General features: G+C 45.0%; 1 protein-coding gene across 3 annotated transcripts in view; it reads right to left on the reverse strand.

Annotated features, from left to right (window-relative positions):
- The window catches only part of LOC138301114 (F-box only protein 2-like), a 142,764-nt gene that overhangs the window by 56,733 nt on the left and 59,583 nt on the right, over nt 1-26,448 (reverse strand). For all 3 annotated transcript variants that reach the window (XM_069241243.1, XM_069241242.1, XM_069241244.1), the window contains exon 2: nt 6,606-6,870. In XM_069241243.1, the coding sequence (XP_069097344.1) occupies nt 6,606-6,855 (250 nt within the window). In that variant the 5' untranslated portion in view covers nt 6,856-6,870. The remainder of the gene's footprint in view (nt 1-6,605; nt 6,871-26,448) is intronic.

A 26,448-nucleotide genomic window follows, 5' to 3' on the forward strand; every position in this document is an offset into this window, starting at 1 on the left:
ATGTTCTCTGTACAGGAACATAAGCAACCCCAGTCATATTTCAGCCTTTTTTGTGTGTAAATCCCTTCATCGGAGTTACTGCATTATAACACCACAAACAACTTGTGGGGTTGGGCTAACGCCCCTAAAAATCCACAATGTTGGAAATCCCCCAGACAGGGCTTAATTTATCTCCAGCTACCTATCACCCCACCTCCCCCCCACTCCAAACCCACCATCTCCAACCAGCTGTCACAGTCACTGACAACTATAATAGGGTACATACTCATAAGAATCAAGCAGAGGCACAGTTCGCAGGTGATGATGGGTCGCAGGTGCCACAAGGCACTATGGAAGTACCATAACGTGTAAAATCATAGAGCATCTACGATATCACGTGTCAGCAACATTGTTATAAACATTTTCCCTCTCAGGGCAGTTTGTCATCCTTCTTTGCCTCTTTCAGCCCTGCTGGCCCTCATTAGGGAGGTGCAGCTTGAATTTTATGACACTGTGAGTACAAGTTTGAGTATACCTGGAACTATGAGTTACACACGGAGAATGACAAAAACTGAGGAATGAATTCTTGTATTAATCTCAATCACTGGTAATTACTGAGGACTGGAATGTGGCCCAAAGCAATTGTTTTTCTCATTTGCTATTGTTTTGTAATTCTGTGGAGTCCTTACCGAAGGAACATACAAAGGTAGGTGTGTGCTATAAACAGCACTAGTTCATTAGTTTTTCAGAAAGCAGTCTCTCAGGATCAGGAGTGCTAGAGATGGATGAAAATTGGTCAACTTACCCCGACCCGGGAGATCCTGGACTAGTAGGAGTCCCAGGAAACTACTGACGGAGTGTAGAATCGGATCTGTGAACCACATCTCTCTGTCAGACTGGGGCTAAGGGGGTTGTCTTCAAATTACTGTGAGCTTTTGCTTTTTTGAGGGTCTTGTGCATAAGGGGAGTTGGTGTACAGATTTGGGTCCAAATTTACAAGCAGCCTGCGCCACCGGTGCGTCACTTTTAGTGACGCACCTGAGGCACAGGCTGCTGACCCATATCTACAAAGCCACTCAAAGACACTTGATGACGCAGAAAAAGAGGGTCCAACATATATTCATACATATCGTGTAATCAAAAGCATATAATGTAGTGTGGTTTTAGTAAAGAAAATAATGTACGAGGGAAATTGTTCCCTCGAGGTAGTTAGCCATCATTGTAAACAAGCATTATTAATCATGAAGTATTGAAAAATTGAAGTAATCCGTCATAATTGCAAATGTATGCCATGATTTCTTAGTTGAAACTGTTTTTGCTTAGCTTAAATTTAGTAGAGGCTTTTGCCTAGTTGCCTGGTCTCAAATTCTAACTGTGTGGCATTTCCTTGAACTAATGAAACATATATTCTTGCTTGAAGTTGTATTTTTCCAGCAGAGATGACTAATACACTTATCTCCAAGGTTTCGTACTAGGCCGGTTTCATCCCCTTTGATACAAGGCCAGTCTGTAGGTGCGGACAATGAAGGTACAGATAGTAAAATAATTGGCAAACCATGTTACTACTTGTGTTCCAAGGCTCCAAGGACAGTGTATGCATAAATGAGCGTTATAAAAGACAATTTTCATTGGACAATTTGAAGCCAACCTTTGAACCCTCCAATGGAAGACCCTGCAGAATTTGGAATGTTTCTTACTTAAACCCACTGGACAAAGGGAAGTCAGCCATTTTCCTTGATGCCAGTTTGAAGCCAGATGCCAGACTCCATTTTGGACGACACCCTGATGCCCTTTTCTCTATTCCAGAGAAAGAGACTTTAAGAATTCTCACCCTAGAGACTTTAACTTTGATTTGCCCCGTCTTGCCCATGAAGTAACTTTGCCCCATTCTTCTTGCCGCTGCAAGGAAGCTTGCCCTTAATTTTGCCCCTTTGAAACCTGCCCCATGCTGATCGAACCGGTACCTGAGGGACGAAGTCTTTTCTTGAATGCTGTTTGTATTTGGTAAATATGAAAGGATAAATGTATTATGCATTGTGTTTTTCCTTTTAGGTACCAACTGCTATTTTGATAGGGCCCAAGTTAGAAGTTTCCAAATTTGTGTTGACTAAATTTGTTTTGCATGAAATCCCACATGCCAATGCTAATTAGAGGTTAGTTGAGGTATTCATTCGATGCACCATGTTAATTTGAAATCTTGTTATGCTGACCAATGTATGAAATTAGTCAAATACAGTTAGTCATATTAGTGATTTGCATTGCCATAACTGAGTGTATCATTATTCAGATTTTGCGTAGGTTGCGTTTCTTCCGCCGCTATGGACAGCTAGCAATGTTCATCTACATATATCATTTGGTTTTGAGACTTATATACATCGTGTTAGCTTTGTTAATATAGGGAAATAAATTCACTAACTTTTAATAAACTGGTGTGGTTATTCATGAATGAAAGGTCATGGAGCGCCAAAATATCAACTGTTATTGATTTCTGATGTGTTATTTTGATCTATTAATTGGGTATTGATTGTCGATTAAAATAGTTATTGATTATTGATCTGAGTGACCCGACTATTCTAGGATGAGGAGAGCCCGACTTGGTTAAAAGATTCACCGACCTCCAACGTGTCCAGGTACAGGTAAATTATAAGGGCTGGACGCGTTATTACACTCTCCATGGATTTTCATGGCCTTGTAGATAAGGAGTAAGGCAATGCAGCGCAAGTCACTGCGTTGCCTTACTTTGCATCAGGGAGGCCTTTCCATGGGTGTTGCGTGGGTGTTCCCACACAACATCCATGGATTTTGACGCATTTCCAGATTTACACCCAGATTTACACCCAGGGGTGGTGTAAGAGTGAAGCAACAGGGAGAAATATCTTTATTTCTCCCATGTTTTGTCCTCTTTCTATGTGTGCTGCATTCTGCAGCACGCATAGAAGAAGGAAAACACCTCCATTAATTGTTTTTGTGCAGGAATGTGTCCCTTCCACGGGGCCTTGTAAATATAGCCCTTAGACGTCTTTGCTCGACCAACCTCCCAGGTGATATGTGAACAGAGTGCACTGGTGGTGTTCATCAGTTGCAAACACATTGATTTAAGGACATCTCTACTAGTTGAATACTAACCAAAAAAATTATCTGATTCATTTGTCTCAAGGTGTCTCCCTCTATCTTGCTTTTCCCTTTCAGATGAAAAGCTACAGGGAAAAATTTGATTCTTTCTCTGGACAGGCTGTATATGACTACATGACTGTATCGAAGTTAATGTCGACCTACAAAAATATTGCATTCACTACAATGCCTACCACAACATCTTCAAGATAAGTAATACAATTCCTAAATCCACATCTACATAGCTAGGCTTACATTGAGATTAAATATTTAGGCCAGTGTAGTGGATACAATATTTTTGTCATGCAATATATGTCATGCAATGTAGTAAGAGCTGTCATAGCCGATCTCAAGGACCATCAGCTATTGTAGCATGGTTTATATATTTTTCTGTCAAGAGAAGCCACATGGATGTCTAGATGCCACAGAAATCACCAAGTGGCATTTGGGCCCTCATTCTGACCCTGGCGGTCCTCAACTGCCAGGGCCACGGGCAACGGAAGCACCGCCAACAGGCTGGCGGTGCTTCAGTGCCCATTCTGACCGCGGCGGTAAAGCCGCGGTCAGAAAAGGGGATCCGGCGGTTTCCCGCCAGATTTCCCCTGGCTGGGCTGAATCTCCATGGCGGCGCTGCTTGGAGATTCCGACCCCCTTCCCGCCACCCTGTTTCTGGCGGTTTTTACCGCCAGAAACAGGATGACGGGAACGGGTGTTGTGGGGCCCCTGGGGGCCCCTGCACTGCCCATCACAGGGCCCCAGCATGATTTTCACTGTCTGCATAGCAGACAGTGAAAATCGCGACAGGTGCAACTGCACCCGTCGCACCCCTGCAACACCGCCGGCTCCATTCGGAGCCGGCTTCTGTGTTGCAGGGCCTTTCCCGCTGGGCCGGCGGGCGCTCCCTTGGCGGGCGCCCGCCGGCCCAGCGGGAAAGTCTGAATGGCCCCCGCGGTCTTATGACCGCGGAGCGGTCATTCGGCGGGGTAAGTTTGGCGGGCGGCGGTCGACCCCCTTGATGTCTCGATATGAAGTGAGCACTTGCTTGCCTCAGAGTTTACACTCTCTGTGGAGAAGTGCAAAGACGTATTGAGCAGAGAAGTTTTGAGCAGGGCCCCTTTAAACTGTAAGAATCTTCAAGTGAGTAGCTGACATATCTTGAGTTTGTAGGTAAACCTAAGTTGTGTACAGCATTCCACATCAGCTGTAGGTTCATGTCTGAGCCCACCAGTGACTGTGCGCGAATCAGCCAGTCATCAAGGTACAGATAAATGTGATCTTGCAGCAGGTTAAAATGGGAAACTGATACAGAGAGCACGTATGTAAACATTGTTAGAGTTGATCTTGGGCCAAATAAGAGGTAGCTCTGCTAACAGTGGTGTACCCCAATGGAAACCGGAGGTACTGTCCATGCTATTACATGAAGGGAATTTGAAAGCAGGTTCCTTGGAGATTCCAAATGATTACATTGATACAACACCTCAAAGGTTTGAGCCAGAGTCACAATGTGAACGTGCCCATCAGAACAAGAGACATTTGTTTAAACTGTATAGGTCAAAGATAGACCTGAGAACACTGGTCTTTTTGGGCATAAAAGAACCCAAAATAAATAATCTGGAAACAACTCAAAGGCCCCCAGAAGCAGTAACTTCTGAATTTTCTTAAGATGTTCAGGAGAGGATATCTGAAATTTTGGAGAGCGGGCTGAGGACAGGAGTGAGGCACAAGGAAAGACCTTCAAATATTATTTTCAGCTGCCATTGGACCCGAGAGCTGGCCAACTACTGGATTGAGAGGAGGAAACCCTTCCACTGGAGTGAAAAGCTCATTGGCATCTGTTGAGGATAGGACATGATCATATCAAAGGGAATTGTATATAGTATTTATTTGCATCTATGGAGGTAACAAACTAAAAAACAACTTCTGATTCCAATCAAGGAGTAACTTACTAGTATCAAAACCAATCAGTAATGTCTATTCTTATTGTTTTCCTTGATGTAGATCTCTTGTTTTCTCATTTGGGTGATTTTTGTGGTTTTACCTAAAAAGAAGGTGCATTAAAAGAAGGGGCAGATCCAGAAGCTCGTACTGCAGATTTTGAAGTTCTTTTCTCTCTTACTTTACGGGGAATTTGTGGCTACTGATGAGTGGTTTGCTTATTTTGTGGCTTTCCAGCGCAGCCTGTCAGTCTTGGGAACAATAATGACAAATACACCGGGACACTGAAGGGAATGAGACTCAAATTTGAATGGAAAGGACTTAGCATGGGGCATTTTGACCTTCATTCAGGAATCATCTCAGTGATGATGGTCAACTCCATAATGCTTTGAGCCGACCTGCTGGTGGTCAGGACATTGTTGTAATGACTTTATTAGTTCAGAAAAAGTTGTCCAATAGTGTCTGACTCCGAGTCTTCAAGTTGGAGTTGCCTGCGGATGGACAAGCCTACAAGAATTATGTACTGAAGCAGAGGTTGGAGGCCACAGAATGGGCAAAATGCACCTCGAATCTGTATTGGCAGGCAATTCTGAAATTGGCACCACACTCTGGAGACTAATTAGAGTTTGGCAGATGCAGGACATCCACCTAAAATAAGCGGATGTTCAAGCCACCATGTTTGGATTGTGTACTATACAAATAAATATGGTAGGCTGGCCTCCACTACTTGTAGGTGTATTTCCTACAACTTCCAGATTTTAAATGACCCCTTGTGCCTGGAATCGTTCTACTCTGATTGGACATTCAGCATACTGTAAGTCATTGATATCCGACAGCACTGAATCTACCTTTGACATTGACAGGAATTTGACACACAAAAATGATTGAAACTCACCAGATGATCACTTAACAAGACACACAACCCTTATTAGGATCAGCTGCCAAGACAAAATTGTTGCCCATATGCATGCTTAAAGCTGGTCTTCAAGGGCGTACAAGGAAGAAGAAAGCACATTTACACTTTAGGGTTTTTAGCCAACTGGAAGTGGACAATGACCAAATAACAAGGTGTTTCTGAGGATTCTGCTAACACAGAAAGAAGCAGGAAGTGGGTGATGTATGAGTAAACTGAAGAGTGAGTAAATAAGGCACAGATGCTGGTGATGGGGCCACTAACAAATCATGTAATGTGACAGCATCTTCCTAAAAGCTTTTTCCAGTCTTGTCCCCAATGCAGGCATACCCAGCCAGGAGGAAAGAAGGGGCATCCAAAACAAAATGGAACTCACCCATCTCACATACTGCACAAAGTCCAATCAACTCACACCAGCTAAAGTGACTGCTTTGTTCACTGTACTCCAGAAAGACAGCATCTTATTATACCCCAAAGAAAACATCCTCAAACTATAGACTATACACAGCCATGGCCATTGCACACTCCAATCAGCATTGGTCGTCTCCTAGGGCATGTGACTAGAGCCTTATACAAAGCAGGCAAGAGAGACTCCCTTCTTGGACCACTTCCACACCCATCCCTACTAGCGGATCCCAAACCGTCATAAGAATTGAGCCTTTGTCACCTTCTCCACATGGATTCTTGATGAGATTCCTCTTCCTTTTGTTCAGAAAGTAACAGGTTTGCCAGTTTCCTGGTTCTGTCTCAGAATCTGATGCTGAGAACCCTTCTTGTTGACATTTCATTTCCCACAAGACATCACCATCCACCACGTCCTTCCACTGGTGGCAAACCAGACGGCAGACCGCAACCAAGTCCTCAGCCGGAACCAAGGCTAGGGTGCGAGTTAGCAAAGGATCTGGGAAGGATTCCATTGGACCTAGGAGAATCTACAAGAAAAGAAATCAAGAGAGTCATAAGTGAGTATGTTTCTGCTCACTCAAACTCATAATCGGTCTATCACATACCCAGTGAAATTATCTAGTGACTGTGGTTCAGCCTGGATTATAACTAAAGATTCATGCATGATACACGCATGTGTTGTGACATTGCTGACAGTTGTCTGCAACTTGTTTAATACACTTAAGTTCCCCGTGTACATTTTAGGTTTGTTTTTGACAGCATAGCTGCCACAATCACTACTGTTAACAATATACATGGAGATGGTTTTTAGTCCGCCCATTTTAACTATTGGCTTTGCTCAACCAGGCTCTTTCAGTCATTGGCTTCAGCTATTAACAATGACATCTTGACTCAGCCCAATAGATTCTTCATCTCCCACCTGATCCTTTTGGGTGTACACTCTACCGTCACTTGAATGCTTGCTATGAACTACTTGAGTGACTAATTTACGATTATACACCACTCCTGCTGTTTTCTGGATTGGTTAGCACATTAATGCTAGACCTATTGGCTTTGCCAGTGCTTGTTTGCCACAGGCTGCTGATATATCAATAACGTGACCAAAGGACCATAGTGGAACAATATCTTTTGTGCTAGAAGTATCTGTACACAGGCAATGGAAGGCCACTAGAAAGGAGAAAGAGACAGAGGGACAGAGAGTAAAGTGGAAGAGAGAGAATGTGAGATCTAAAGAGTGTGGGGAATTGTGATGAATGAGCATGTTAGCCTCACTGTGGGAACTCAGTTAACATGGCAATGTAGTGAGTATCTGTCTTTGTGGGACTTGATGTCTGAACCGAAAGCACAGTGTTTTTGCAAGTGTGTGTGTTTGTGTGCAGTCCTGTCTGTTAATGCCGGTATGTTAGGCTGACGTAGATGGAAACCATTGTGTTACAATTAGTTGCTTACATTTTGATTCAACGGACTGAAAGAGACAACTTGAGAGACCATCAATTAAAGATTCAGGATGACTGGATCAGAGTGCTTGCAGAACAAGTGCCACATTCCTGGTCACATGTGATAACTATCAGAATGGCTGGATGTGAGCACCCAACCATACTAGCTAGCAACCTTTCCTCCTTAAAAATCACTAGTACAGTCCTAGGCTCTCTCCCTACATCCCATAATACTCATTGTCTGCTAATGATCCTTGATCCTCTTCGCACCCCCTGCCGACATCCATACATGGATGTATTCCCCAAACCTTTATCCTAGGCACTTGCACTTTGTCCTCGCACATCACCCCCATTGGTGATATCATCTCCTTCTTTCATGGCTTCCATCCTACCGATGAGGGTAATACAAAAATGTTCTTCCTCTTTCTATCATACATCACCCATCTTCAAACTAGAATTTCAGATTCTGTCACCGCCATTTTACACTGTATGGTCCTTTGCTCACTTATTTCAAACCCCTCAGAAATCTAGCTTCTTAGTCTCAACAGCTCCAAACAATGAAAAATACTTATCAGGAGTAGAGGTGGGCCAACCATTTTCTTGTGAACTTGGGTGAGCTTCTTCATATTAAAGCTGTATGATCCTTTCCAATGTCACCATTTGACTGAGACAAAGTTTCACCACCCACGGCTGGAGCATCTAGCCAGGCACACTGTAACTCGAAAACATATTGAAATTGGGGGCTGAGGACAGGACTGGGAGCTGTATGATGAGCTGGAGCTCCCCATGCTCCAAGGCAGTGGGAAGCAGCATTGGGAAGTACATGCACACCTTGATGGGGGTCGGAGGGGGTAGAATTTTGCGAAGGCTCTATGAGGGAGATGTTGATTCAGAAATGGGGGCTTGGATCGAGAATGGTTTCAAAGCATTTCCAGTCACCTGCTGCACTCTCCACCACTGCTACAATAGCCATTTTCCAGCAATTGAACATTACAAAGATCTGTAGTCTCAGCCTGTTTCTAGAAAGTCAAATCAAAATGTAAATACTCACTCATCTGCAAACTGAATTGATGGCACTTCCACAGTATTCCTTCTGCTTCTTGGACAAAGTAATCAACTCTGACATGTGTTCTCTCTATCACCTTCTCAGACACACCCCTGCTTCTCTAACAGGATCAGGCACACTGTCAACATGAGGCACAGCACAAACTCCTGACTGTGGTGGTCAAGGTAGGTCAGGGCATCTTCCCGTGCTGCTTCTCCTAAGCTTTTTCACAACCATGGCCATTACCAACATCATGGCCTGTCAACCTCAGTACTTTTATTTTTTTTTACTCCTCCATTGAGACATGCTCTCTGTCATGCTGCGAGGAAACCCCTCATCATTGGGTTTCACATTGCTCTCCATTCCGCACCACCTCTGGTGAGAGAACCAGTTGAAGGCTCTGCTCCCCACTCTTCATCATAAAACTACATACGTACTCCTTGTTATTGAATGTTTGTCAGCCCAGTGTTCCCCAGGCTCCCAGACAGGTCTCACAGGTAGTCTCATGGTTGCCGCATGCAATTCCTATCGTGAACTGCATGAGGACTTTACAAGCCAGGTAACACTGTGTTAGCCAACAGCTGCTGTAGGTCCGCAAGCAGGTGCTGAACTGCTGATGCCAGAGAAGATGTGCAACATTGCCTCTGAAGAGGAGCCCATTCAGCCTGGGAGGCCACAACTGCCAAAGACTCATCACAGCAGACAAACTGGTTAAATGAGTACCTGAATGCACTCAGCCACAAGGTTCACAACTGCAAAAGACGTTGTGCCCCTGTGCAAGACCTGCTATGCTGGTCTCATCCAATTATTCTTGTACCAAAGGAATCCACTGCTGAGGACCCTATAGCAAAGAGCTGCTTCTGCTGCATATGGCAGCACATCATATGATCTTCAACACTAGCGAGCAAGTAAAAATGGCTCTGGTAATAGCCTGTGAATGGAATGAGGGATGAAACACACTCTGTGTAATCTGGTATGAGGACCTGAGACTTTTTGCTCGATTTAATACCTGGAATGAGAACAATTGAACTGACCTGCACATCTAACCAGTGGGGATAAATGTGAAGTAGTCTACACCAGTGTCTAATTCATTGTAACCTAGATTACAACCCTGTCATTGCTATTTCAATTGGACTGTGCAGTATGTTGTTTTGCTGTGTGATTTTTTTTTCTTTTTACATAAAAGATAAGGACTGGGATGGAAATTATGCGATTTGACTTCTGACCTGAATTCAATACTAGCTCCTTGAAAAGTCTGTAACAGCTACTCTTGCAACACATGAGAAACAAATGCAGAAAGGGTTATATTTTTTCCAGTTTGCAACGGCACAGTATGCACCCGAGTTGAGCAAATAACAATAGTGTATGGGGACCCTAATGCAAACATGTTGAATACAGGGGCATTGAAGGGACCAGGCACCCTCCAGGATAGATCACTGAATACTCTGACCTCTCTGGAAATGAAGATAGCAGTAGTTAATTTGAGCCAGTGGTTGGTGGTGGGGGACATGGGCACTAATTTTTGGGGACTGGCACATATTTTCTCTGATGAGAGCATGCAGGAGTGTGGTTTTACAACCTCTCATCCGATGGATATTTTTACATTGAATGAGACACAAAGCAGTTAACAATAATAAAACAATTTAATTTTTCATGAAGCTCAATTGTCCCCACAATAAGGACAGGAATCGGTAATCGAAGTTAAGGCAGTTTATTTCCAATCAATGTTAAATCCAACACATACTGGGGCCATGAAAATATTAAAAAGGTACATGATTACAGCTGGCAAACTGAAATACCACAATTGGTTCAGTCTCTGCAGATTACGATATGAAGCAATAACAGCCATTGCAATACAGAAACCGAGGATTAGGAATAGGTGTACCATAAAGAAACTCCAGTTCTCTCTTCTGAAACAATTCTAAAATCATCTAATCAGAATTCTAAACAGGAAATTAGGATGGTTTGAAGGAAGTCTTAAGAAAATTTGGAATTGTGAGAAGGTGTCAGCATAGTGAAGACTTCAGTAGAAAACTTCCAGAAAAAGAATGTGTTCAGCGTAAAGCTTCACACTTGCAAGAATAGAATAGAATAGAAGTCTCTACAACTCAAAAGTATTTGGGAATCTTCATCTACATCTAAAACTGTAAGCATTGATTAAAACAAACAGAACCTTCAACATGAATGGTATTTTTTCTGTCCCCTTCAGGAACCAATTAGGTCATTGTCTGTTGTGTGAAACTGCGACATCACCTACATTTCTCATGCCACAGAACTCAGACAGCAAACAAAACTTGAACATTCCCTGTTCCTGGTACACGATGAATAAGAGACATCAGCTGCTCATTAGGTCTTCGCGTCTCATACCAGGTAAACTAATACAAAGAACCATACTCATTTTCTCTAGCTACTGAACCCCCGAAACGCACCTGCAAAGAAAGAACACGCTATCCAAAAAAACATTGATTTCCGAGTAAGGGCTTGAATCAGGCTAACTTTAAATAAACATTAAATGTATATTTTGAATATGTGGTTATACATGCACATGTTCAAATTTTCATAATAAATGCAAATATGAATAAAAGAAATACATGTTACTTCAACAGATTCAACTTAAAGTGTAAATGTAAATGATGAATAATTAATACATGAACGCAATTTAAATTAACATGAATGTACACGTCTATAAAGCTTTCAGTTTCTCAGTGTTTTTTTCATTAATATGTTTATATATTTTACACATGTTAATACTAAGGCAGAGGGTAAATATAATGGCAAACATAGATACATATGTGCGCAATGATAAGGTGTAAAGGATGGAGTCTAAATTGTGCTGCTCCAATCCTCCCTCTAATGGTGATGTTAGCCATCACAATAACACACATATAAATCCAATCATCTCACCATTGCTTTTCAACATCTACGTGATATCATTACCAGAACTGATCAATGATTTTCAACTCACATGCTACAACTATGCAGATGACACACAGATACTACTTAAATTGGAATGCCCCAAAGACATTGAAAACTCACAAATTTTCAGTTGCTTCAGAGCTGTTGATCAGTGAAAGACTTGGAGCCATCTCAAACTAAATGCCTCCAAAACGGAAATACTCATATGTGATGACTGGAAAAGTATGACCCACTGTGCGCCTGGCCTGACGATCTCGGACCACCTCCTCAATTATCCAAGGAAGTTAAAAACCACGGAATTACCATGGACTCCAAGTTAACTATGAATGCTCAAGTGGACAAATTATCACGAACAAGCTTCATCACCTCGAAGACTCTGCAAAGCATCTTCCCCCACCTCAGATTTCCACACAAGGTGCAGGCTACTATCTCTCTTGTACTATCAAAACTGGATTATGCCAATGGCCTCAACCCTGGATCATCTCTACCTACTAAGAAAAAATGACAACGTATTCAAAGCTCTGCTGCCAGACTACTATTACATGTAAAGCCACAAGCCCACATCTCCCCTGCCTTGAGAGCACTACACTGGTTACCTGTTGCCAGAAAATCCACCTTCAAGCTGCTTTGTATCACCCACAAAGCTATACATGGAACAGGACCACTTTTTATCAGAACAAAATAACCAAATACATTTAACAAAGAAACCTCCGCTCATAATTGGCACCCCACCTTAGAACACCACCATACAAGAAAAGTACTATAGGTGGTACATCCTTCTCCGTTCAAGCAGCCAAACTATGGAATTTATTACCCCCAAATATAAGATCCATGGATAACTATCTTGACTTCAGAAGACTACTCAAAAGTTGGCTCTTTCCTTCATAACCACCATACTCAAACAACAATAGACTGCGTATGCCTGTGTTGATAAATAATTTTAATCTGATTATGTGTATATTCTAGATATGTGTAGTTCTTTAGGAAATATGTATCGCTACTATGTCATAACAATAAATTACATACATACTCTTAAAACTTGTTTACCAAATGTATATTTACTCACAATTAAATATGTATGTGAATATATATATATGTGTGTGTGTGTGTATGTGTGTGTCTAATTAAAAAAAAAAAAAAAAAATCTAGAAATAAAACTCAAATTATAAATAAGTAAATTAAAGTTAAAAAAAATAATAATAATAATGAATAAATAAATTAAAGAAAAATAAAATAATGATTAAAATATATATATCTAAATAAAATGATAAATAAACATAATATAAATGTACTATCTTGTAAGCTTTACTATGTCTACCCATCACCATATGTCACGTCTTTATCAATCTACCCTCCATCTCCACTCTGACTCATCACAAACCCATTCTACTACTTTAATTTCCAAAATAACCCTGCCAAAGTTCTTCCCTCCTTTTCCACATCTAGCTCACCCAAACCTCACTTTACTACCATGATCTCCGAAACAACCCTAATAAATTCCCCCTCATTTATCTCACCTTGACTCATCCAAAACCCCTCCTGCTATTATGATACCCCTAACCCTTTCCACAGACTCTTCCCTCCTCCATCTCTCCTTTACTCATCTCAAGCCTCTTCCTATTGCTATAAACTCCCACTTAACACTTCTGGATTCTTCCCTCCTGTATCTCTCCATTACTCAATCCAACTAATAAACTCACATATCCTCTGCTCAAATTAACTCATAAAAATGCTAAAACTGAACTCATATTTCCCTTTACTAATCCACCACTAATTCCTCTTGGGCTCCGGAGTAGCGTGCTACTAGCCTAAAAGCACTTTGATGCCTCATCAGGGGTAGTAAGCGCTATATAAATACCATTACAATACAATACAATAAATCAGGTGAGATCAAGTCAAAGCCTTGAATTTTTCAACAACTTTCGTCTAGTTTTTTCCAGGTGTTTCATGTCATCATAAAATCTACACTGGCTCTCTTCTATTTACATATGTCTTCTAGTTCTTTTCAATCCCTTTAAATGTTATTTTACCTTCCTTGCCTTTACATATCTATAGCTCTTAAAAATATTGAACAGGGATACCGCACAGTTCGAAATATTGATATGGGTTCTCAAGATAGAACCCAATATTCCACTTCACAAGTTTCCAAACCATTTGCCAATCCTGGAAAACCCATCTCCAAATGCTTCCCAAACACCAGTAACTTCCAATTCCTTCAAATCTCCTTTCGGGTCAGAATTTTTTTAAATATATTTCTTTAGGTCCTCGCTCTTGTCTGGGACATAGGTGCAGCATTGCTATACTTTTTTTACCTTGCATTCTCCACCCTCTTTTGCCAAAAGGACGATTCTGCAAAACCATGGATCTCATAGCTATCATTTCTGTATCTACAGCCACTAAGGAACTTGCTGTACTTGTGGACAACTTATCCACTATGGTGGACAACTTTCTAATCTTGAGACCTTTCAAGATTACACATACAAATGGAATTGCTGCACCAAAAATATATCCCACAATTTCAGCACCATTAGTTCTGGGTTTTGTTTCCCACACCAGACCATTCAAATGCTCTACATGATAAATCTTTGGGAAACGACACCTAAATTACACATATCACACCTCCCTCGGGCAATTTGAAATATGTGCAATCCTCACAAACACAATAAACTCCAGGAATAACAGGATCACATCCTCCCAAGAACGCAAGCCAAATATCTCCATATTTTAAAATATGGTCACAATCAATTCTACCCATGAACTTAGTATTGAGGGAAGATTGATTCCTACTCACACATCATTTCCCTTTATGTTGCCAATCTAAAAGCAGTGCAAGCTGAACTCGTAAATTTCATTGCTTTGCTTCTTCCTTATACCACTGTCCTTTATATTTCTGATCCCATCCTGTCTCCCCCCATTTATCTATTGCTTTCTTCCTATTTTCTCCCAAATCTAATATTTCTTTTCAACCTCAGTTGAAGAACATGTCAGATTGTTTCTATGAGAATAAGCCATTTTCCAAAGTCATAATTGTCTTGAGGAAACTGCTAACTGTCTCCATTGTCTCAGCATGAAAATGACGATTCAAATTCTTCAACAAAGGAACTTCAGAAAATACCAAATCACATTTCGAAAAATAATATTGGAAATGTCCTGTTCCATAAAACAGACTTAACAGAAGGCTACACGTAACACCATATGTAAGAGGAATGTGATGGGTAATTCCCTCTGCTAATGATGCAGGTTTCTGCATACAAACATAACAGCCCTTCATATCTATAGTGGCAACATATTCACAAAACAATTTAAAATAAGCATCTGAAGAATAATCTCATCTAGGTACATCTGCATGCAAAGCCTTTTAATCAAGTTTGTGAAAACTATTATATATGGGACACACTGTCTTAGGGGTAACACTAGGTTTAAGCTCAGCTACTGTGGAAGGTGTAGGTGAAGATAACCTACAAACAGAGCGATTAGGACTACAACAGTGAGGAACAACACTCCTACTAATATAGATCTACATCTACTTGTGTTCTTAGTTTCCATTACTTCTCTACAATCAGACCATTGAGTAGAAATCAACAGCAAACAGAGTCTTCTCTGAATATATTTACTTGTGCAAACAACAAAACAAAGTTCATGTGATGTACATTGAGATCATTTACAGAATCTTTGCAAGACCTCCTTGGCCCTACTCTGTTTTCTTCAAAATGACACCCTTATGCTCCTTCTTCTGTCTTAGGGTCAGAGACACTTCGTCGTTCTTTTTAGACAATATCCTTTTTATTATTTACAAATCAAGTTCCGTTCAAAAGATCTTGTCAACAATATTTAAAATCAGCTCATTCAATGAGAGTACAAGTTCGAACTCAGTTCATGTTACACCTCTAATTCACAGAGGTTCAACTGGGATCCCACTCTTGTCTTTTAAATCATGAGTTTCCCCCTTCTCAAACGTTTTCAGCAAAGTATGTCCAGTCAGGGGATGAGTAACTCTGATTTGGCACTATAGCTCTTTTTGATCTCTTGGGTATAGGTTGTTCACTTTCTCTGTCACTCAGGTCAGAATTCTCAGTTTCCTCTGGAACAGTACTCAGTCCTCATTCTGTTGTAATCTTAATATCTTTATTTCTTGCCCTCTCTGCCAATTGTTCTCAGTCTCTACTCGGCATGACACAGCACAGTCTCAATAACCTGAGCATGCTTTTCTTGCTGTCTCTCAGTTGTGGATTGCCCTTCAGAGAGAGGTACTATCACATCATCGGGAGGACACTCCACTCTATGAGTGTGGTCTGCATGAATCAAGTTGGGATTACCCCCACGCTTGACAGCTGTGTTCATCAGTAGGATGACCTGGTATGGTCCACACCACTTAGGCTCCAAAAACATCTTCTGAATGTGCTTCTTCACCAAGACCCAGTCACCAGGACTGAGGTCATGGCACTGTTCCAGACTTGGAGAGGCAGCAACAGGTTTAACCTGGTGGGAGAAGGACCTCACCGGCTAATACCTTGCAACAGTGAAGAACCATGTTATCTGCTATGTTCACAAATGCATTTGCAGGCATTGCAGGCAGTCTCATTGCTCTCCCCATGATTATCTCATGAGGGGACAATCCTGTTTTTCTGTCAGGAACACTGCGAAGACTCATCAGCACAAGAAGCAAAGCATCTGGCCACTTCAGAAATGCTGATGCATACACTTTGGCTAATCTGGCTTTTAACATGCTGTTCACGGACGGCTTTGGGGCAGAATTTTATTAGTCCTTAGGCACACAATTAGCCCCGATTCTGGCCAGACTCTATAATACATTTGGCCCATCTCTCCCCCTTCTGCCTACGATGCAACTGGACATAGTGACAGTTATTCCTAAACTGGGGAAGGACATGCAGATCTGTCCTCCTATCATCCCATCACACTGCTAAACGTGGATGTGAAGATTTTCACGGGTATTCTAGCTTACAGGCTGAACCCGTACATGCAACACTTGATAGACCCTGACCAAACTGGATTCATACCTGAACGGTCCTGTAGCGATAACACCAAGTGGCTATGCCACCTACTGGACAAAGTCCAATAAGCTGGAATCCCGGCTCTTCTCCTCTCCATTGATGCGGAGAAGGCATTTGACTGAGTGCACTGGCCATACCTTCATACAGTCTTAAAGAAAATTGGGCTTGGCCCCAGATTTCGAGGGTGGATCAGTTGCAACTATGACAAACCCAGAGCAATCGTAGCTGTGAATGGGGGACTGTCCAGTCAGTTCCCCATTCTAAGGAGCACTGGACAGGGGTGGCCCCTCTCGCCCCTACTATTTGCTTTATACATAGAGCCCTATGCTGAGCAGATATGGCAGAATCCGGACATTTCTGGAGTGCCAATAGGTGGCAGACCTCATAAGCTGGCTCTCTATGCAGGCGATATGCTCCTTCACTTGACCCGGCCCCAGATATCTCTCCCCGGTGTAATGGCGGAACTGACGGCTTTCAGCAAAGTGTCAGAGTTTAAAACTAACCTTACTAAATCTTCCATATTGAATCTTACCACTCCGGAGGCTGAGAGGGTCTCCCTGGAGGCTGCTCTTACTTTCCAGGGGGCTACACAAGGAATTACATACTTGGGTTTGTGTGTCCTCCCCACAATAGCGGCCACAATAGACAGTAACTGCAACCAGATACTTGACCCTACCCACTCCCACTTAACAAAATGGAGGTCACATGGCTTTTCTTGGATAAGGCATCTAGCAGCAGTAAAGATGACACTCCTACCTAAGATACTCTACCTCATGCAGACTCTGCCACTGCAGCCACCCCCTAACCTCCTAGATAAGATGCAAATACTCAGCTGGGACTTTATCTGGGGAGGAAAGAGGGCCAGAATGTCAAGACCACCCCAGTCTGTAGGCGGGTTGGGAGTTCCACACCTACTGAGATACTATTGAGCCGCACAGCCGCGCTATATGGTTGAATGGCACTGATCCATGACTGAGAAATACTGGTGCTTTATTGACCAAGAGGTGGCGGAGGTCCACATCTTGAAGGTGCCATGATTGCAGAAGAAATGCAGACCACCTGGGGTATATGTCTCACCAATTCTGAGGGCCACGATGAATGCATGAGACAGGGTGCAGGTTACGAAAGGACTTTCTACACGGGTGTCCCCTCAGACACCGATCATTGGCAACCCGGACTTCCCCCCGGCACTTGATGAGCCTGCCTTCTTGTCCTGGCAGGAAGCGAATTGTAAAAAGATAGGGGACCTCTTTGATGAAGACGGAGTTGTGGATTTCAACAGCCTCCAAAAGGGGTACGGTCTCCCGACCTCTGCCTACTGGCAGTTCGTGGCTGTCCACTATTGGGTGACTTCGCCCACAATGCGTCCACATGCCGGCCGACCCCTTACGGGATTAGAGCAGTGGTTATGGACCAAAGATACGGACAAGCAGCTCTTGTCCGACATTTATAATTTCCTGACTACAACATCCACATTTTCCATGACATCGGCACGACGTAGATGGGAGGGGGATGTGAGCGCACTTTTACGGAGCAAGAGTGGCGTGATATCCTCCACCGAGCACGGGCCACAGCACAAGCTATGAACACTAAAGAAATGTTTCCGAAAATAGTCCACTACATGTACTACACACCTGCACGGGTGGCCCAGTGGAAGGCACATGGCGATGGAGAGTGCTTGCGTCAGTGTGGACAGAAAGGTACACTCAGCCATATACTATGGCATTGTCCAGGGATCACCTCCTTTTGGCAATCCGTCCTCACCGCAATTGATGACATGTATAACACAGTCATACCGCGTTTTCCAAGTTATGTGTTGCTGGGCCTTCCCAATCCTCAAACATACCCACTCCACACACCTATGGGTAGAGCTATTACCCTGGCATTGGGGGGCTGCTAAACAGCTACTGCTATGCAACTGGGGTACTGCGTCTATTCCCAATCGCAACAACTGGCTACATAGGCTATGGGCTCTTATGGGCATGGAAAAGCTGACAGCCACTGTGACCGGTTCATTACCCCTCTTCGATAAAACATGGGGACCATGTATCTATCAGACGAATTTCGGGAACTAACATGTCCCTCCTACCTGCGCATCCTTCGACTGACAAACTCTCCCCGAGGCTAACTTGCCGGACTGTGGAGACTTTAGGCCGCTCTCACCTGCGTTGACTGTCTTGAGTCCGTACACTGAGTGGGGTACCTTCTGAGACGTAGGCGCAGCACCCCTACCCCCTCCTTTTCCCCAGTTATCTGTTGTCCCACCGGCCAGTGGTTGTAGGTGGGTGTACTGTAGTGTTCCTACTTCACAAAACAATACATTAGTAAAAGAGAGTTAAACCATAATATGCTGTTCACCTGTTCCACAATGCCAGAAGTCTCAGACAGATAACTGCAATGTAGTTTCTGCTCCATTTGTAATGCTGCACACAACATTCTCAGGACCTCATTATTTAAATTAGTCCCTCAGTCTGACACTGGTGAAGTTGGGAAACCAAACCTAGGTATCAACTCTCTCAAGAACAACTTGGCTACTATGAGACCATCATCTCTCCTGGTTGGGTAGACCTCCACCCAATGCGAGAAGATGCACAAAATCACCAGGACATATCTCAGCCTGTTGCACACAAGCATTTCGATGAAGTCAATCTGCGTTCTGTTAAATGACCCTCTTGATCTTCCATTATGGCTCAATCGCACTGGAGTTATTTCCCCTGCGTTCACCTGTTGACACACAACACAACTGTGGCACATTTCTTCAGTCACCAATCTAAAATGTGGATTAAACCAATGTTGTTTGAACAGCCTGACCATAGCATCCCTCCCAATATGTGAGGGTTTGTGAAAACGTCTTGCCATTGGGGATAGCATGCTGTTGGGCAACACTGGTCTGCCATCCACAAAAACCCATGTATCATCATCTCTCTTCACACATCCTACTCTGATACAACCTTGCTGTTCTTCCTTTGATACTTTCTCTTGCAATCTCTTCACTTCCTCACAGGGATCAGTTGTTGACAGCAAAGGTTATAGATGGTCTCACCTTGGGGCTTGTTAATATATTCACTATTGAATCTTCAGAACCCATAAGCACAATATCGTTCATCCTCATCAGCATTACGGTTTCCCACTGTTACATAGTCATCGCCACTGTGGTGAGCAGATCACTTCACAACCGCAATTTGTGTATACAGCTGTATTGCTTCAAGTATCCGCATAACATGTTCCCCATTACCAATGGGGGATCCAGATAGTGACATAAATGCTCTTTGTGACCAAAACTTCCAGAGGTTGTGAACAACATCAAAGGCATATTGTCTATCTGTAAATATAGTCACTATCAGCTGTCTAGAGACACAGAAAGCTCTAGTAGGAGCTATCAATTCACTCATGTGTGCATAGAACACCCTTCAGAATCAGGAGTCTTTGACTACTCCTGAGACAGTACAGACAGCATAGGCAGCTCTCAAGTTTCCCTTATTGTTTCTTAGACAAGAAGAGCCATCCGCAAACAATATGTGATCAGACTCTACCAGTGGCTCATCTCGCATATCTGGTCTCGGCTTGGTGCATAGTTCAGTGACATTGAGACAATCATGCTCAACCACCCCATTATAATTGTCATTTTCCAGGAATTGCATCAAGGTGCCAGGATTCAAAGTGGCATACTGTCTATGGGTGACGTTGTCTGCCGCAGGTATTATCTGCTCATATTTGGTTGAGTGGCTGTTTGTAAGGTAATGTGTGCAAGTACATGTTAACAATATTTCAAATGAATGTGATAGAAGAACAATTGAAGGATGTCCCCTCATAATACTTTTGCATCGTTCTAGGCTGACACCAACTGCTGCCACAAATTGAACATAGTTGGGCAGTCCTACGGCTACAGGGTCAAGAGTAGCAGAAAGGTATGCCACAGGTTGCAGGTTGTCTCGTATTTCCATGCATCTGTGTAAGCCCTGAGAGAGTGCAGCCCTCCCTCTCACTGCAGAAATTAGAAAAAGCTTTATTGTAATCAGCCATTGCTGGTGCAGGAGAATAAAAGAGACTTTCTCTCAGCTCTAGGAAGGCAACCAAACAGCTGCAAGCCCATGGTATCAAATCAGACATATCCTTGTGTGTCAGCCTCTGTAAAAGCTTGGCCACTAGGGAAAAGTTGGGTATCTACTGGCAACAGTAGCCCACAATTCCCAAAAACATCCTGGCTTCTTTCTGGGGTGTTAGCGGATTCATTTTAAGAGTCACCAAGATTCTTTTTTGTGACACTTCCCTCGCTCTATTTTCAATGTTATGTCCAAGATACAGAACTTCTTTCTGGCAATACTGCAACCTACTTGGGGACACTTTGGGGGTCATTACAACATTGGTGGTAAAATCCACTTACCGCCGTGCAGAAGACCGCCAACACACCGCCGCGGCCGCGGAATTCCACCACAGCTATTATGACCCACAGCTGGGAATCTGCCAAAATTTAGACACCCACACAAGTCCGCCACACCAAAGGTCAGTGATAAACTGGCGATAACAAAACAGACACCGTCACGCCAACAGGAATACGCCCACACTATCACGACCCACAAATTCATGCGGCGGTCTTTCAACTGCGGTATTCCATTGGCGGTACACACCGCCGCGCTCAAAATACACACACATTTACAAAACACTACCACATTGGACAAATCGAAATACATACACCTGATACACATACACACACTACTCCCACACACCCAATACAATATAAAACACACACCCACATCACCCACAAACCCTTACGACCACAATTGCGACTGAAGGCCAGAGAGAGACACCACCATCTACAAACTAGCATCCACAGGCACTCAACACCATCACTCACACAGCATCCACGCACAAAACACCACACACCCCTAAACATCACCCCACACATCACAACACACAGCACCCCACACATCACCCACACCACCCCATGGCACCGCAAAGACACCCCAGGCTCTCTGAGGAGGAGCTCAGGGTCATGGTGGAGGAAATCGTCCGGGTAGAGCCACAGCTATTCGGATCACAGGTGCAGCACACCACCATAGCTAGGAAGATGGAGCTATGGCGCAGAATCGTGGACAGGGTCAACACAGTGGGAGAGCACCCAAGAACACGGGATGACATCAGGAAGAGGTGGAACGACCTTCAGGGGAAGGTACGTTCCGTGGTCTCAAGACACCACATTGCAGTTCAGAGGACTGGCGGCGGACCCCCACCTCCTGCCCAACAACTAACAACATGGGAGGAGCAGGTCTTCGCTATTCTGCATCCTGAGGGTCTCGCAGGAGTAGCTGGAGGAATGGACTCTGGTAACTATTACATCCCCCACCCTACCTTCATGCTATCACATACCCCCACCCTCGCCCTCACCCCCATCACTCCAACTCCTCACATATGTCCCACTATCACAACCCACCCATCCCAACACCAAGCCCTGCATGCAACACCAAAGCATGGACACCCATCACCAATGCATGGCCACTGCACATACCCACACACACTCCTAAACAATTATCACACAAGGTCCCACACAAGAATGCAAGCACTGGGGTACAGGGTCACCCACCCATTTCACACCATGGCACACACAGATGCAATAATCATGCCTTTACACCCCTGCAGGACGCCCTACCCAATGTCACTGGACAGGAGGGTCCAGACATGTCCACTCTCCCCACAGAAGAGGCCCACAGTGATGACAGCAGCTCTGTCTCACTGGATCTAGATGACCAGCCCGGCCCATCTGGGACCTCAGGACAGTCGGTTCCCCTCACACTGGCACAAGCCACAACAGAGCTTCCCCCTCTGGAAGCACCAGCACAGCACCCACCCAGCGGGCCCATACCTCTGTCCCCAGGACACGTCAAGCAGCAGTTTGTCCACCACTACAGGGAACCCAGGCTAACCCACCACCCCAACAACACCAGGGACCTGGGGCCAGTGGTAGTGGGCACACGGTTCAGGGGACAGAGGCCCAGGAACACAGGGGAACTGGGAGGGCTGCTGTGTGACAGGGGGGCAGGGAGCGGACAGGCCCAGGGAACCCACTCTCCACAAGGCCCGCTCCAACATCATGGGAGCCTACCACCATTCCCAGGAGACGATGGCAACGGTACTGGACAAGTTTCAGGAGACCCAGCAGCTGCATGAGGAACAGTATTTGACTTCAGGGAGGAACACAAATCCATCAACACCACCCTGGGCACCGTTGTAGGGGGGCTGAAGGAACTCGTCAACACCAGGAGGCACAACAAGGGGCCCCTGACACTAGCCTGTACGATGAACTGCCCACCACCTCTGCCGGCGCTAGTGGACAGGAGGCACCACCACAGGACTACGACACCAGCACCCCACCCCCTGCAGATGGAAAACCACCCCGCAAGCGGTCCCTGAGATCCAGGACAAACACAGAGAACAATTCCAAGACCCCTGCCAAGAAATGAGACCACCCTGATTGTCATCCTTCTGTCCCACTTTGTCACCCTGTCCATCCTTAAACTGCCCCAGCTCCACTTCCCATGCCCCTTTGGACAATGCACCTGTGAGACTAATAGACTGGACACTGCCACGGACATTCCCCCACCATCACCCCTGACCATTTTACAACACCCTCCAATATTTAGCACTTAAATAAACACCTTTAAAGCATAAAACAATCTGGAGTCAGTCTGTGCTTTCGAAAATGTGTATTTGCAATAACTGTGTTAAAATGCTTTATCCATTGTATTGTCAACATACCTATGTCACACAGCTCTAGTCTATGCGGAAACAAAGCAGATGTCACACAGTGGGACCCACATCTGTGAAATTGAAAGGGAAAGTGACAACTCAGGGTCCATACACTGGGTGAAAGTGACAGACAGATGAGAGGTAGAACAATTATATCAGATGTAGCAGGCAGTGATGTCTTCTTACCTGTGTCTCACTAGAAGTATTGATGAATCACTGTGTTTCTGTTGTCGATGTCTTCTTCTTCCTCTTTTTCACTGTCCACAGCTGCCACAACACCTCCATCTGGACCATCCTCCTGCAGAAAAGGCACCTGTCGTCGCAAAGCCAATTTGTGAAGCATACAGCAGGCCACAATGATCTGGCACACCTTCTTTTGTGAGTAGAATAGGGAACCACCTGTCATATGGAGGCACCTGAACCTGGCCTTCAGGAGGCCGAAGGTCCTCTCTATAACCCTCCTAGTTCGTCCATGGGCCTCATTGTAACATCCCTCTGTCCTTGTCCTGGGGTCAGTAGCCATGACAGGTTGGGGTAGCCAGAGTCATCTGCAAATGTTGAGGGAAATCTGTTAGACACAAACTAACTCTTAGGGACATCCCCAGACCCAGACACCTAGTCACACTGTATAGGCTCCATGTCCTCACCTAATAGCCACACACAGTGCCTCTGGAGTTGCCCCATCACATAAGGGATGCTGCTATTCCTCAAAATGTAAGCGTCATGCACTGAGACAGGAAAATTGGCTTTCACATGGGAGATGTACTGGTCGGCCAAACACACCATCTGCACATTCATTGAATGGTAACTCTTCCGGTTTCTGTACACCTGTTCACTCCTGAGGGGGTACCAAGGCCACATGTGTCCCATCAATGGCACCTATGACGTTGGGGATATGTCCCAGGGCATAGAAGTCACCTTTCACTGCTGGCAAATCCTCCACCTGAGGTAAAACAATGTAGCTGCGCAAGTGTTTCAGCAGGGCAGACAACACTCTGGACAACATGTTGGAGAACATAGGCTGGGACATCCCTGATGCTATGGCCACTGTAGTTTGAAAAGACACACTTGCGAGGACATGGAGTACTGACAGCACCTGCACTAGAGTGGGGATTCCTGTGGGATGGCGGATAGCTGACATCAGGTCTGGCTCCAACTGGGCACACAGTTCCAGGATTGTGGCACGATCAAGTCTGTAGGTGACAATTACATGTCGCTCCTCCATTGTCGACAGGTCCACCAGCGGTCTGTACACCGGAGGATGCCACCACCTCCTCACCTGCCTCAGCAGACGTGCTCTATGGAGGAGAACAGCAAGCAGAGAGTCAAACAACACTGAGGTACGTAAACACAACTTTATTCCTCAATTTTTTCAAACCGCTATGTGCCTGTATTAGTGTGTATGCAAGGCCTAGATATGTGTGACACATTTAAAATTAATGCCATTTGGCCCCGTGAAATGGCATCTGCCTGCCTGTAATGTGGGACAAGGAGATATGAGGTAACTGCGCTGGCGTTGTACACCGTTGCGATAGGCGGTCGAAAACCACGGTGCAATCCTGCATTGGTTAACATTGAACCCTATGGGTCCGGGGAGCCAATGACAATGTACGCTGGCGGTGACGGTACGCACTGCCGCGGACGTCACCGCCATTTTCTCTCTGTTCCCTCACTTGATACCTGATCTTCGACAGGAGAGGACCTACACTGCAAGTGCTGCTGTGACCTCAGTCTGGAAGAGACAATGGCTCATGTGTCTGGGGAAAGGGCCCCTGCCCTCAGCACGGAGGAGTTGGCGAAACTAGTGGATGGGGTCCTCCCCCAGTACACGCTACTCTACGGTTCTCCAGACAAACAGGTAAGTACACTGTGAGCATGCCGAATGGGCAATGCCTGTGTGGAGTGGTGTGGATGGAAGATGGGGGGGAGAATGAGGCGTGCATGAAACGACGGTGAGTGCATGTGCGTCATGGCAAGGGTAGGGATGCGGGCCAATGACTGTGACGATGCGGAAGGTTATATATTCTCCTTTTCCCCTGTACTATTCCTGTAGGTCAGCACCCACCAGAAGAAGGATATTTGGCGTGCCATTGCCAAGGAAGTCCGGACCCTGGGGGTCCACCACAGATGGACCACCCACTGCTGGAAAAGATGGGAGGACATTCGCCGCTGGAGCAAGAAGACGGCGGAGGCCCAGCTGGGGATGCCCTCCCAACGTGGGAGGGGTGCCCGTCGCACCATGACCCAGCTGATGTTCCGGATCCTGGCGGTGGCGTATCCGGAGTTGGATGGGCGCTTGAGGGCATCACAGCAGCCACAAGGGGGTGAGTACACTCTCATTCAGCTGATTCTGCACGCAATGGAGGTGTCTGGGTGGGAGAGGTGGGCTGTGAGTTCCCATAGGCCAGGACGAGTTTAGTAGGCAAGGTCCCGTCATAAGGCAGGCCATGTGGCACCCCACCCCACCCGTGTTCAGAGCCAACTACACCTAGTCAGGCTCCTGTGACTTCCATGTGTGCAGCAATCAGGCATAGGCCTTGTACCCCATGTCCCTGTGATTAATTAGGGAACTCAAAGTGCACGGCGTGGTGCAGGGGGCTTCTGTGTCTGTAGTGTCCGCCAACGGTAGCGGTATTGCATGCACTCAACATGTCTTTCTTCTGTCTCCCCCCCCCCTTTTTGTGGTCTCCCTGTTCTTGTGTGCATTATCATCATCAGGCGGAGGAGCAGTGGCACCGGAGCAGGAGGGGGCTGCATCCCACATGGCCCTGGAGGGTAACACAACGGAGTCTGAAGCCAACAGTGGGACGGAGGGCGAGGGGAGCTCCACGGCGGGGACAGGAGCTGAGACCAGCGACACAGACTCCTCCTCTGATGGGAGATCCCTTGCAGTGGCGGGCCCCTCTGTGCCCACCGCATCTACAGGTACAGCCGCCACCCCCCCCTACCAGC

The sequence above is a fragment of the Pleurodeles waltl genome, chromosome 6 (assembly GCF_031143425.1).
Source record: "Pleurodeles waltl isolate 20211129_DDA chromosome 6, aPleWal1.hap1.20221129, whole genome shotgun sequence".
NCBI lineage: Eukaryota > Metazoa > Chordata > Amphibia > Caudata > Salamandridae > Pleurodeles > Pleurodeles waltl.